Raw genomic sequence first — 14,473 nt, forward strand, 5'->3', positions numbered from 1 at the left:
TTCCATGTATCTCAGTAATGTCTACACTGGCTGGCAGCTGCTCTCCAGGGTTTCAGGCAGCGCATTTGCAACTTTACTAGAGATGCTGGAGGTTGCCCTTTCCTAGTCTCCTGGTGGGCACCTGCATTTGCAAAGATTTGCTTGGGATTCTTGCCCTGCAGGGGGCAGGGTTGGGCCAGATGACCTTTGGGTTCCCCTCCAGCTCTACAATTCTATGACTCTAAGCCTAGTTGGGTCAAGCCAGGCAGGGCTGCAGTTCCCATTCCTTGCAGTAGGATTGCAGGCTGTGCCCTAACATGGAAAAAGGGCTGAGGGTGCCTCTTATTCTGGTGTAAAAGGAGGCAATTGTGGGATGTAATCCACTGGGAGCAGTCAAGTACAACATTCCTTGTTTTCCTAGAGTGGACATGCAGGGGAATGTTTGGTCCAGCCAGTCGAAAACTTCCTGTTTCCTCCTGGCTGAAGCGTCCTTCCTTTTGCATGTGACTAGTAGGTGGGCGTGACCTTACCTGTCCAGGTAACAAAAGGACAAGGCACACAACACACTCTCTCTTTTTCACTTCCTTCGTTGTTTGAGCAGCTTCTTAGCTAGGAATGGTCCTGCTAGCTTCTCAGCTAGCAGAAGAACTGGGATTATTCCCCCAAATGGGGTACATCAGCGGTTCTCAACCCGTGGGTCCCGAGATGTTGTTGGACTACAACTCCCATCATCCCTAGCCAGCAAGGCCAGCGCTCAGGGATGATGGGAGTTGTAGTCCAACATCTGGGGACCCACAGGTTGAGAACCGCTGGGGTAGATCCACATGTAGATATTTGTAACCAAGTCTGCCTTCAGAGATCCAACCATGAACTGATGTGAGTAAACTTCTTTTATTGACTTTGAGTAAGACTGTCATGTCTTTATTCTTTTAAGAGGGATTAAAGGGAACTTACCAGGAATATATAGGGAGAGGCTTACACAAGCCTGCAACCAGCTATCTGCTGTGCATGTAAAAGGGGAATGTAAACTCTGCTACATAAAGAAACTTGCTAGCACACGTTAGGAAGGATGTTAATAAACAATATATCCTCTCCTGCCACCCTGAACATTCCCACAGCAACAAGGTCCTTGAGAAAGCAGCCCCAAAGAGACATCTCCAGTTCTTTAGTATGCATGCTGCAGACCAAAGTCAGCCATCTCTCTCACACACACACAATCTCACCTTTTCTCGTTGCCTCATCCATAAAGGCTGCTCTCACCAATCGCCTCCAGAGCCACAAAATTCATATGTTCTGGACCTGTAAATGGGTAAAAGAGTATTGGGAAATAATTTATAATGAATTGAAAAAAAATATATTTAAAAGTACTTTTCCAAACAAAAGCCAAAGCCCTTTTTGATGGGGATAATTCAGATGGAATTCCCAGGTGTCAAAAAAGGCTATTTATGTATGCCACTATTGCGGCCTGTGTTTTGTTAGCCCCAAAATGGAAAACGAGCAAGGTCCCAACCAAAGAAGAATGGGAACTTAAACTGATGGAATATGCCCAGCTTGCGGATCTAATTCTGTAAGAGAACAAGAAGAACATACATTTAAAGAAGATTGGGAAATATTTGCTGAATATTTGGGGGGAAACTGTACACTTGAAAATGCTGGCAGCATTAAGATAAATTCAACAGTGTAAACAAGTTTTGATGGATGTATTAATGGAATACTGAATGGTTTAGTTTATGTAAAATATGCAGGGATTTATAATAATAATAATAATTTATTATTTATACCCCACCCATCTGGCTGGGCTTACCCAGCCACTATGGGCGGCTTCCAAAAAAATATTAAAATACTATAATACATCAAACATTAAAAGCTTCCCTAAACAGGGCTGCTAAAAGTCTGGTCGTTGTTGTTCTCTTTGACATCTAGTGGGAGGGTGTTCCACAGGGCGGGTGCCACCACCGAGAAGGCCCTCTGCCTGGTTCCCTGTAACTTGGCTTCTTGCAGTGAGGGAACCGCCAGAAGGCCCTCAGCGCTGGACCTCAGTGTCCGGGCAGAATGATGGGGGTGGAGACGCTCCTTCAGGTATACTGGGCCGAGGCCATTTAGGGCTTTCAAGGTCAGCACCAACACTTTGAATCGTGCTTGGAAACGTACTGGGAGCCAATGTAGATCTTTCAAGACCAGTGTTATGTGGTCTCGGCGGCCGCTCCCAGTCACCAGTCTAGCTGCCGCATTCTGGATTAGTTGTAGTTTCCGGGTCACCTTCAAAGGTAGCCCCACGGGGAGCACATTGCAGTAGTCCAAGGGGGAGATAACCAGAGCATGCACCACTCTGGCAAGACAGTCCATGGGCAGATAGGGTCTCATCCTGCGTACCAGATGGAGCTGGTGGACAGCTGCCCTGGATACAGAATTGACCTGCGCCTCCATGGACAGCTGTGAGTCCAAAATGACTCCCAGGCTGCGCACCTGGTCCTTCAGGGGCACAGTTACCCCATTCAGGACCAGGGAGTCCTCCACACGTTTATGCCACGCAAAATGAACCATGGAAAGATAAGAAGGGAAGTCATTGATATTTTAAGGTTGTTGAATGAACATTTTAAATCGTAAAATAAAGCTACAGAGCCACAAAGTTCAGATGCTGTTAAAAAAGAGAGAGGAAATAATGAAACGTTTCAGACTTCGCCGGTCTTGCCACACAGAACCTGTGCATTTGTTCACAACAAGAAGGGATTACCTAGAATCATAGAATTGGAGGGGACCCTGAGGTCATCTAGTCTGACCCGCTGCCATGCAAGAAGGGAATTGAACCTGCAACCTTGGCATTATAAGCACCACACTCTATCCAGCTGAGGATTTGGGCATGATGTCCGGCTGCATATATGTACAGGACCACCCAGGCAGAGACACCAGAGGACCACTGTGGTGGTAGTGTGTCAGACGAGGATTTGGGAGGCACTGGGTTCGAATCCCCACTCAGCCATGAAGCTCACCAGGTGATCTTGGGCCAGTCACTCAGCCTAACCTACCTCACAGGGTTGTTGTGGGGACGGGGAGAACCCTGAACACCACCTTGAGCTCCTTGGAGAAAAGGGTGCAATATCAACCCAGTAAATAAACTGGGAGCTTATGGGACTCTCTGCTTCCTTACTTCTTGGGAGCATCCTAGACCTTTTTTAATATTTTTTTTATTAATTTTAACATATAAATTATAAAATGTACCACAAAACTTATCACTTATGCAATCTTTTTAGACTTCCATCAGCACCTCTGATGATCCACCGTTTTCACCACTTCTTATGCATTTCTTAACTTTATATTGCCTTTACATCTCTTAACAAATCATTCTCCCCCTTCTCCATTTTTACAATACTTCTAATAATACTCCTCATAAAACTTCTTGCAACCCTACAAACGTCGTCTGTTCTTCACAATTACTTTTCAAATGGTCCGTAAATTTACTCCAGTCTTCCGTGAATTTCTGGTCTTGCCGGTTTCGAATCCTTCCTGTTAGTTTATCTAATTCTGCATAGTCCATTAACTTCATCCTCCATTCTTCAATCGACGGTAACTCTTCTTGCTTCCATTTTTGGGCCAATAATATTCTTGCTGCTGTTACTGCATATAAAAAGAGCTTACATTCCTTTCTATTTATATCACTCCCCACAATGCCCAATAGAAATGCTTCTGGTTTCTTTATTTATAAATGTATATTTCAACATTTTTTTCAACTCATTATATATCATCTCCCAGAAGCATTTCACCTTTTTACATTCCCAGGGAGCATCCTAGATCTTCAGGAACAGATGCCTGAGGCTGTGCCCTTTGCCACGAGCCTCTCTATGTGCGCAGAAGTGCACACTCGTGGATGACTTGGACATTTGGAAACCCCTCTGTGGGTTGCCAACTTATTCACTGGGCCCTGATTGGGCAAGAGATGTAGGACATAATGTTTGAGGATTGGGAAAGATTGTGGAAGAAAGGGGTCAAGTTTACTGCATGTACAATGTTAAAGGAAAATATAATGAAAATGATGTATACAGTGGTACCTCGCAAGACAAATGCCTCGGAAGACGAAAAACTCGCAAGACGAAAGAGTTTTTTGTTTTTTGAGTTGCTTCGCAAGACGAATTTCCCTATGGGCTTGCTTCACAAGACGAAAACGTCTTGCGAGTTTGTTTCCTTTTTCTTAAAACTGCTTGAAGGGGTGCAGTTGCGACTTGACCGTGCTTCGCAAGACGAAAAGACTTGCAAGACGAAAAGACTCGCGGAACGAATTAATTTCGTCTTGCGAGGTACCACTGTAGATGATACTTGACTCCTGTTAAACTAGCAAAGATCTATCATAACTGTGATAGCCTATGTTGGAAATGTAAAGAAAAAGAAGGTACCTTTTATCACATGTGGTGGACCTGCCCCAAGGTGAAAGACTTCTGGGAAAAGATTTATAATGAATTGAAAAAAATGTTGAAATAGACATTTATAAAGAAACCAGATGCCTTTCTTCTTGGAATAACAGGTATGGAATTGCCCAAGAAAGATGTTAAATTATTTTTGTATGCCACAACCGCTGCACCAATCTTACTAGCTAAGAAGTGGAAATTGTAAGAAGTACCAACTGTGGAAGAATGGCAGATGAAGATGATGGATTTCTCGGAGCAAGCCGACCTGACCGGAAGAGTCCGTGACCAGAAGGAGTATCAGGAAGAATGGACGAAATTCAATGACTATTTAGTTAAATATGTTAAGTTAAATTAATTGGAAAAAGCTTACATTTGCCAGATAGGCTTAGGATTTAAATATGTAATATGATGAATTAATATGTTTAATGCTGAATGAATATGAAAAAAATAGGTTAAGCGATCAAGTTAATTATATAAGAATTTGGATTTGGAAAACCGTTAAAATGACATTTACTGAAATTCAACTAGGAGGATACGAGGAAGTCACTTAACAATGTTAATAAGATTAGTTTTAATAAGATTATGATGTATGTATGTATGTATGTTTGTTTGTTTATAAATTTGTGAAAATCACGGCCTAGGACCCTCGTACCTACGGGACCGCCTCTCCCGGTCTGCCTCACAGAGAGCCTCAAGGTCCACAAATAGCAACACCCTAGAGGTCCCGGGCCCTAAGGAAGTCAGATTAGCCTCAACCAGAGCCAGGGCCTTTTCAACACTGGCCCCGGCCTGGTGGAACGCTCTGTCTCATGAGACCAGGGCCCTGCGGGATCAGATTTCTTTCCGCAGGGCCTGTAAGACAGAGTTGTTCCGCCTGGCCTTTGGCTTGGAGCCAATTTGATTCCCTCCCCCTCTTTCTTTTTTCTTTTCCTTTCTCCTCCTGCAATGAGGCTGCATTTTAATATTTTAATTGTTCTATTTTAATCTTGTTTTTAAATTGTATTCATTCAACTTGTTTTTATTATTGCTTGCTAGCCGCCCTGGGACGCGGGTGGCACTGTGGGTAAAACCGCAGTGCCTAGGACTTGCCGATCGTATGGTCGGCGGTTCGAATCCCCACGACGGGGTGAGCTCCCGTTGTTCGGTCCCAGCTCCTGCCCACCTAGCAGTTCGAAAGCACATCAAAGTGCAAGTAGATAAATAGGTACCGCTTTATAGCGGGAAGGTAAACGGTGTTTCCGTGTGCTGCGCTGGTGCTGGCTCGCCAGCTGCAGCTTCGTCACGCTGGCCACGTGACCCGGAAGTGTCTTCGGACGGCGCCGGCTCACGGCCTCTAGAGCAAGATGAGCACGCAACCCCAGAGTCGGACACGACTGGCCCGTACGGGCAGGGGTACCTTTACCTTACCTAGCCGCCCTGAGCCCGGCCTTGGCTGGGGAGGGTGGGGTATAAATAAAAATTATTATTATTATTATTATTGAAATTGGGGGGGGGGGGACTTATTCACTGGACCCTGCTCCTGCGCTTTCTTGGTAGTAACCGGATATGTAACCACCAGCAGGTGAATGCGATTGTGTTCGTAACAGGTGAAGCTTAGCATGCTAATCTTTCCAATTAAGCTGCTGTTATAAGAGCAGATGAACATGCCAGCTGCTCTTTTCCTGGTCCCTTGGCAACTCCAAGCCATAAGTCATATGATCCACTCCCTGCAAACAAATCCTCAAGAAGCAGAGGAGAAAAAGAGTTGCAGAAACTATTCCTTGGTTATGAAAGAGTCCCAAAACAACACATACACACACACAAAATTTCCCCCAAGTAACAGGACACACTGAACATCTACTGATAAACTGCAGCCTGAGTGCTACACAGGTCGCCACTGCTCTGGGAAGTGTTTTGTGTAACCCTCATGCTGACACAGCACTCCTTGGCCAAGAGAACCCAAACAGATACAAGAAAATGTCACTTGGTAAGTTTTGTATCACTTTTCTTTTCTTTCTTTCTTTCTTTCTTCAAAAAAAGGAAGCCCATCTTTTTGCTCTTCCTGTTTTGCTCATTTTCACAGATAAAAAAATCACGAGCAGATTCAACCAAAATTTGTGTACCTGACAGTTTTACAGCCCACTGCCACCCATTCTGCTTTGCCTTAAATAACTTGTTTGGGCTCTTTTGTAGATTTGTTTTTTTAATATACATATGCTTGGGAAATCAAATGTTTATCTTCACATACACACACCCAAATTACCTAACACCCTTCGCCAGCCAACCCAGAAGCTTTTATAAACTTTGAACTTTGGCAGAAAGAAATATACACCATGAAGTTCCTGGTATTTATTGATTGAGCAATAAGAGGCACTCTGAAGTTTGACTGCTCTCACACATGCAATCACTTATTTATTCCTTGGGAAAGGTGCATGCCTCTTGCTCGGGGGAAAATATATCCAAGCAGAGTACAACTCCAGTTATAAACGCTGCTTCATGGTCGCTCCATCACCTTCGTTGCCTGGGTCTGAAGCTTTTCCAACTCTACAATATCCTTTTTGAGTTGAGGCGACCAGAACCATTCATAGGATTCCAGATGCGGTTGCAGCATTGATTTGCATAATGTAAGGCACAGATATTGCAGCTTTTACTTTCAGATCCTTTTCCAATGACCCCCTTTGCAGTGCCACATATAAGAAGCTGGCTTTTGCTTCACAGTGTGTGTGTGTGTGTGTGTGTGTGTGTGTGTGTGTGTGTGTCGGGGGGCGGGGGGGTCAGAGAGCACACTTTCTACAAGGTAACCTCAAGTGCGGCTTTCTGTATAACAGGAAAGGGTTGGGCGCTGGTCCCATTGGAGCACGACTCCAGGGCACAAGTCCAGGGACCCACTTCAGGAGAAGGAGTAGTGGGGTGGGGCGGGGGGTGGCAGGCAAACACCTGAAATACATTGACGATATTTTTATTGTCTGGACACATGGTCAACAGCCCCTGGACACCTTCCACCAGACATTCAATGACTTTCACCCCACCATCAACCTAACAATGAACCAATCTATGCAAGAAATACATTTTTTGGACACTACTATAAAAATAAGCGGGACGCGGGTGGTGCTGTGGGTTAAACCACAGAGCCTAGGACTTGCCGATCAGAAGGTCGGCGGTTCGAATCCCCGCGACGGGGTGAGCTCCCGTTGCTCGGTCCCTGCTCCTGCCTACCTAGCAGTTCGAAATCATGTCAAAGTGCAAGTAGATAAATAGGTACCACTCTGGCGGGAAGGTAAACGGCGTTTCCGTGCGCTGCTCTGGTTCGCCAGAAGCGGCTTAGTCATGCTGGCCACATGACCCGGAAGCTGTAGGCCAGCTCCCTCAGCCAATAATGCAAGATGAGCGCCGCAACCCCAGAGTCAGCCACGACTGGACTTAATGGTCAGGGGTCCCTTTACCTTTTATGCAAGAAATACATTTTTTGAACACTACTATAAAAATGCAGGATGGGCGTATAGACACCACCTTATACCGTAAACCAACTGACTCTTGAGAGTCCCATGGACTGCAAGAAGATCAAACCTATCCATTCTTAAGGAAATCAGCCCTGAGTGCTCACTGGAAGGACAGATCCTGAAGCTGAGGCTCCAAGACTTTGGCCACCTCAGGAGAAGAGAAGATTCCCTGGAAAAGACCCTGATGTTGGGAAAGGTGGAGGGCACAAGGAGAAGGGGACGACAGAGGACAAGATGGTTGGACAGTGTTCTTGAAGCTACCAGCATGAGTTTGACCAAACTGCGGGAGGCAGTGGAAGACAGGAGTGCCTGGCGTGCTCTGGTCCAGGGGGTCACAAAGAGTCGGACACGACTAAACGACTAAACAACAACAACAACTGACCGACAAACATATCTACATGCTTCTAGCTACCATCCCAAACATACCAAACAATCCATTGTATATAGCCAGGCCCTACGTTACAGCCGCATCTGTTCCAACTCTACAGACAGAGACTCTCACCTAAGAGATCTACAGCAAACCTTTCTAGAACTAAAATATCCACCTGGTTAAGTTAAACAACAGAGCCAGACTGATACCCAGAGAGAACTTGCTGCAAGAAAGACCCAAAAAAGAAAATAACAGAACACCACTAGTAATCACATACAGCTCCCAAGTTAAAACAGTTCAACGCATCATCAGAGATCTACAACCTCTCCTAGACAATGACAGTTCTCTTTCTCAAGCTCTGGGAGGAAGACCTTACATTGCCTACAGACCCAATCTTAAACAACTCCTCACCCACAATAATACAACAACCAGACTTAACATGGACACTGGTATCAGAGCCTGCAATAAACCCAGATGCCAACTTTGCTGCCACATACACCCGGACAACACCATCACTGGCCCCAACAACATCAAACATACCATCTCAGGACTATTTAATTGCTCATCTTCTAACATTGTGTATGGCATCAGTGCCCTTCAGCTCTCTATATTGGACGAACAGGCCAAACCCTACGCCAAAGGATAAATGGACATAAATCTGATACCAGGAATCACAAGACAGAGAAACCAGTAGGAGAACACTTCAGTCTCCCAGGACATTCTATACAAGGTCTCAAAGTAGCTGTCTTATTACAAAAGAATTTCAGAAATAGACTGGAAAGAGAAGTTGCTGAATTGCAACTTATTACCAAACTTAATGGGCGCGGGTGGCGCTGTGGGTTAAACCACAGAGCCTAGGACTTGCCAATCAGAAGGTTGGCGGTTCGAATCCCCGCAACGGGGTGAGCTCCCGTTGCTCGGTCCCTGCTCCTGCCCACCTAGCAGTTCGAAAGGACGTCAAAGTGCAAGTTGATAAATAGGTACCGCTCCGGCGGGAAGGTAAACAGCGTTTCCGTGCGCTGCTCTGGTTCGCCAGAAGCGGCTTAGTCATGCTGGCCACATGACCCGGAAGCTGTACGCCGGCTCCCTCAGCCAGTAAAGCGAGATGAGTGCCGCAACCCCAGAGTCATCCATGACTGGACCTAATGGTCAGGGTTCCCTTAACCTTTACCTTTACCTACCAAACTTAAAACCATGGAGAGACCTAGTCTGAATAGAGACATTGGATTCATATCTCATTATACATGATATAGCTATTTTTAGCCATCTCACCCCTTGCTTTTTCCTGTAAGACCAATTGCAGTTGTTAACAGTCATCAACAGGTTTACCACACCTATCAGCCAGTCACCCATTCCCACCCCCTTTCTGAGTAATACCCCTCCCCACCCTCTCACTACATATAAGGGACTGCTGACTTCTGTTTCAGTGTATCTGAAGAAGTGTGCATGCACACGAAAGCTCATATCAATAGCAAACTTAGTTGGTCTCTAAGGTGCTACTGGAAGGATTTTTTTATTTTTTATTTTATTTTGTTTCGACGGCTACCAGAACAGGGGAGCGGTTTTAGCACATCTTGAAGTCAGTGGCCAATATAGGGCCCGATTCTAACCAGAGTCTCAAATTTCTTAGCTGCACCACAAAAGGGGTGAAAAACAGGAAATAAAAACACAAATTCTGCTCCCCTAGGCTGATGCCATTTCATCAAAGCCTCGGTTTTTTTAAGTGGGTCTTTTTAAGTGACAAATATTATTTCCGGAGGTAGAATGGCATGTTTGGTAAACTGGCTGGCTGGGGGCCAAGGGTGAGAGTCCAAGCCAGCCCCAAACTATGACCTTGACTCCTGCATGGCCCCATTCCTCGCCAGGCGATTTCCTCTCCAAATAGCCTCTGAGCATGGACAAAGTGAAGGACAGAAATAAGCAAGCCCTTGCCTGAGACGCAGCCTGGCAGCCTCTCTGCCCCCCACTCTTGCAGAGGACCCCTGGGCAAAGGGTACCCCCAAATCTGAAATTCAGACACCCCCCAAAATTATGGTCTCTCAAACCCCCAGGCGCTCCAAAAGAACAGACTGCAGCGCAATCCTACTCTTAAGCAGTTTACTCGGAAGTAAGCCCCGTTGCGCTCAACGAGGCTTTTGCTCCCGAGTAAGCGCGTTCCGCGTTGCAAACCTCGCCAAAAGGGGCACCCCGGGGCTTTGGCGGTGGGTTTGCTCACAACCGCCCTGTAAGGTAGGCCAGGGGTGTTGGCTACTTGGTGGAAAGTAAGGAACCAGGGGCAAAGGCGGGTCCGCGGCGGGGATCGGGGCCGAGAAGACCTGCCCCCAAAGGAGAAGCTTCAGGGGAGCGTGGAAGGGGGCGAAAAACTTTGGAAAGGGGAGCTTAAAAACAATAACAGGAAGATCCAGCTAAAGTGGAGACCCTTTTAATGGGATTTTAATGGGAGCTGAAAAGGCAACTTTGCACGGAAGTAAGACCCGCCGCAGAGATCCCGGGAGAAGCGCAAGCTTCCCGGCCCGAAGGAGCAGCACGCACGCGGCTCGTTCCTTCCTTGCGCGCGCGCGCAAAATGCGCATCCCATCCGGGAGGATCGCGCGCAACCGCACCCCAACGCGCCCCGTGATTGACAGAAAGAGCACCCTCGAAGCTTCCCTCCCCCACCCCCTGCTGCGGACCCCCCTCCCCGCCCTCCCTCCTCGCCCCCTTAGGGGGTAAAGGGGGTTTCCCCCCCCTCTGTGCCCCCTGGAAGGGGATCGGGGTGCGCGCCCCGGCCGCGCGCGACACTGACCTCCCCGGCGAGGCGGCAGCCGCTGCTGCGGGCGGATCCACGGGAGCCGCCGGCGGCAAAGCGAAAGCGAAGGCGGGCGCGGGGGAGGCGGAGCCAGGGGGCACGTGGCCCCGCCCCCTCTTCCCCCCGCCTCTTCCTCCCACGCCCCCTCCCCCGAGGGGCGCCCCCGCGCGCGGACCGAGGGAACCCCCGTGACGTCACTGGCCCAGGCCAAGGCCACGCGCGGGGATCTCCAGGGAAGGAAGGATCTGGAAATTCCACGGCATGGATCCCTCGGAAATCGTACTGTATTTGGAGCTTTTGGTTTTGCTATTGATTTTTCGTTTTTGTTTTTGAGGCTTTTTCGGCTCCTTTGTTCTTGTGACTGTGTGGAACCCAGTTCAGCTGATTGATTGATTGATTGATTGTGTGACTGCGGAAATGGATAAAAGTTCCCCCCTCCAAACAATGACTATCGTCAGAGCAAGTAACAAAACAAAAAAATTTACATTTTCAGCATCTACAATACTGTCTTATTTATTTTACAGTACAGTATATTGAATATTGCTTTCATTTTATGGATCAGTGGTCTCGTTAGATAGTATAATTCTTTTTTTTAATATTAAATTTTTATTATTCAAATAATTCAACATTAATGCATACATGTTACGAATATACAAACATACATTTCATACAATCCTTAAAAATATTCATACATACCCACACTCAATCCCACAAATACTTCATTTTACCACCACCTCACCCCTCACCCCACCCTTGTGACAAACTTCCAATCTACTCAATTGCAATTTCTTTCCACTTCTATTACTTTCTTTCACATACTTGTAAACCAATTTTCTGCTTCTTTTTCTGTTACACATTGTTATCCATCTTATTTAGTATTTCAGTATTTATAACAGAACTTGTTTATTCTAATAGGAGTTCTGATTTTTCAATATAATTTTGCAAGTATCCTTTAAACGCCTTCCAGTCCTTGTCTATTGGAAAAGTGGTATTATATCGACAAAAACAGAGTGGCTTGCCAAATTATTGGAGTATTACAATATATCCAAAACAATGGGAGAAATTGGAAGGATCTCAAAAGAGAAGATAGACAAGGTCGTTAGATAGTATAATTCATGTTAAATTGCTGTTTTAGGGGTTGTTTTTAAAAGTCTGGAATGGATTGATCCGCTTTGCATGACTTTCTATGGGAAAGCGTGCCTTGGTTTTGGAACGCTTTGGTTTTGGAACGGACTTCCGAGACGGATCAAGTTTGAGAACCAAGGGACCAATGTATTCTGGAGTTGGAAATGGGTCGCCAAAATGATAGAGGGGGTGGAGCGACTCCCCTGTGAAGAAAGGACTTTTTCGTTTGGAGAAAAGCTAAGAGGCGACATGATATCAAATTTTACGCCACGTGGAGAAAGCGGGTAATGTTTCTCTCCCTTTGTCATAGCACTAGAATTCAGTGCGGCTGAAAGTTGGAAAATTCAGGGCTGGTAAAAAGGAAGCGCTGCTTCTTTGAGCCGGGCGGAGGTTAAACTGTGGAACTCACTGCCACAGGAGGGGGGGAATGTATGCCTAAACAGCTGCATTTTCAAGAGCCAACAGAAGGCCAACAATACTTACAGAAACAAGGATAATAATAATTTATTTGTACCCCGCCCACCTTGCTGGGTCTCCCCAGCCACTCTGGGTGGCTTCCAACAAAGATGAAAAATACATTAAAATGTCACACATTAAAAACTTCCCTGAACAGGGCTGCCTTCAGATGTCTTCTAAATGTCAGATAGTTGTTTATCTCTTTGACATCTGGTGGGAGGCGTTCCACAGGGCGGGTGCCACTACCGAGAAGGCCCTCTGCCTGGTTCCCTGTAACTTGGTTTCTCGCAGCGAGGGAACCGCCAGAAGGCCCTCGGCGCTGGACCTCAGTGTTCGGGCATAACGATGGGGGTGGAGACGCTCCTTCAGGTATACTGGACTGAGGCCGTTTAGGGCTTTAAAGGTCAGCACCAACACTTTGCATTGTGCTTGGAAACATACTGGGAGCCAGTGTAGGTCTTTCAAGACCGGTGTTGTGTGGTCTCAGCAGCCGCTCCCAGTCACCAGTCTAGCTGCCGCATTGTGGATTAGTTGTAGTTTCTGGGTCACCTTCAAAGGTAGCCCCACAGCGAGCGCATTGCAGTAGTCCAAGCGGGAGATAACCAGAGCATGCACTACTCTGGCAAGACAGTCTGCGGGCAGGTGGGGTCTCATCCTGCGTACCAGATGGAGCTGGTAGACAGCTGCCCTGGACACAGAACTGACCTGCACCTCCATGGACAGCTGTGAGTCCAAAATGACTCCCAGGCTGCGCACCTGGTCCTTCAGGGGCACAGTGACCCCATTCAGGACCAGGGAGTCCTCCACACCTGCCCACCCCCTGTCCCCCCAAAACAGTACTTCTGTCTTGTCAGGATTCAACCTCAATCTGTTAGCTGCCATCCATCCTCCAACTGCCTCCAGCATCCAACCTCTGCTTAAAAGCCTCCAAGGAAGGGGTTCCTTCCGAAGTTCTGCAAAACAATTTCTGTTCTTATCAAACCTGCTTGGTGATACGTGGCCACTGTGATTATTTCACATACATTGAAGCTTTCATTCAACTGCCCCCACCCTTTTCCTTTCTGTATTTCATTTCCCTCCGACCTCACTGCTTACATGTCTGCACCTGCCAACCTTGGCTCACATTTTATTTACGCCTCTGGTAAAGGAGACTCGAGCTCACGAAAGCTTCGCATATGCTGCCGTAGATCTCAGTTGTTGACGTGGCTTTGTTCCAAAAGGACCTCTCTAGAAATGTAAAAATCTCTTTTGTTACACTTGATGGGTGTTTGGTGGAGGGCAAGGGGAACCATGGGGCAGGGTCCAGGATGCTCAGATTACTGCCACCAGACCTCCCCTTTCATGATGTAACCATGACGTATTAGTGATGTAGTTTGGGGGGGTGTAACATGGGGATTAGCAGCTAATACAAGTTTGGGGGCTCTTTTGTTCGGGGCTTCCATCTTGTTTCACCTGATGGCAGGTGGGAGTCCTGTCGCGACAGTCTTCAATAAAGACCAAGCCTACTGGCTGCTGTTTTGCTCTGGTATTCCTGGCTGGTGTCCTTGTTTTTTGTCCAAGGGAGCCCTCCGATCTGGAACAGCACTTCTGCAAGAGCAGAAGCTTTCAAGATCCCAAACTCCGCAGTTTGCTTGCTAGAATTCTGTCATTTGCTCCTGTAGCTCTTCCAGGAAAGCAGGAACTGCACAATTGTGCATTGGTGAATGCTTTGCAGAATCCTGCTTTCCCTCCTACTGAATTTAGAACTGCCTACGCCCAGGTCAGAAGGTTGGCGGTTCGAATCCCCGTGACAGGGTGATCTCCCGTTCCTCGGTCCCAGCTCCTGCCAACCTAGAGTTCAAAAGCACACCAGTGCAAGTAGATAAATAGGTACCGC

The 14,473-nt window shown here is 46.9% G+C and overlaps 1 protein-coding gene across 1 annotated transcript in view; it reads right to left on the minus strand.

The window, feature by feature from the left end:
• Positions 1 to 11,094, minus strand: part of RBCK1 (RANBP2-type and C3HC4-type zinc finger containing 1) — a 30,531-nt gene extending 19,437 nt beyond the window's left edge. The window contains exons 1-2 of the mRNA XM_083618815.1: positions 11,014 to 11,094; positions 1,203 to 1,278 (exon numbers count right to left, since the gene is read on the minus strand). Coding sequence (XP_083474941.1) covers positions 1,203 to 1,224 — 22 coding nt within the window. The 5' untranslated portion in view covers positions 1,225 to 1,278; positions 11,014 to 11,094. The remainder of the gene's footprint in view (positions 1 to 1,202; positions 1,279 to 11,013) is intronic.
• Positions 11,095 to 14,473: the final 3,379 nt, after the last annotated feature.

This window comes from Podarcis filfolensis (assembly GCF_964270895.1).
Source record: "Podarcis filfolensis genome assembly, chromosome: 6".
Taxonomy (NCBI): Eukaryota; Metazoa; Chordata; class Lepidosauria; order Squamata; family Lacertidae; genus Podarcis; species Podarcis filfolensis.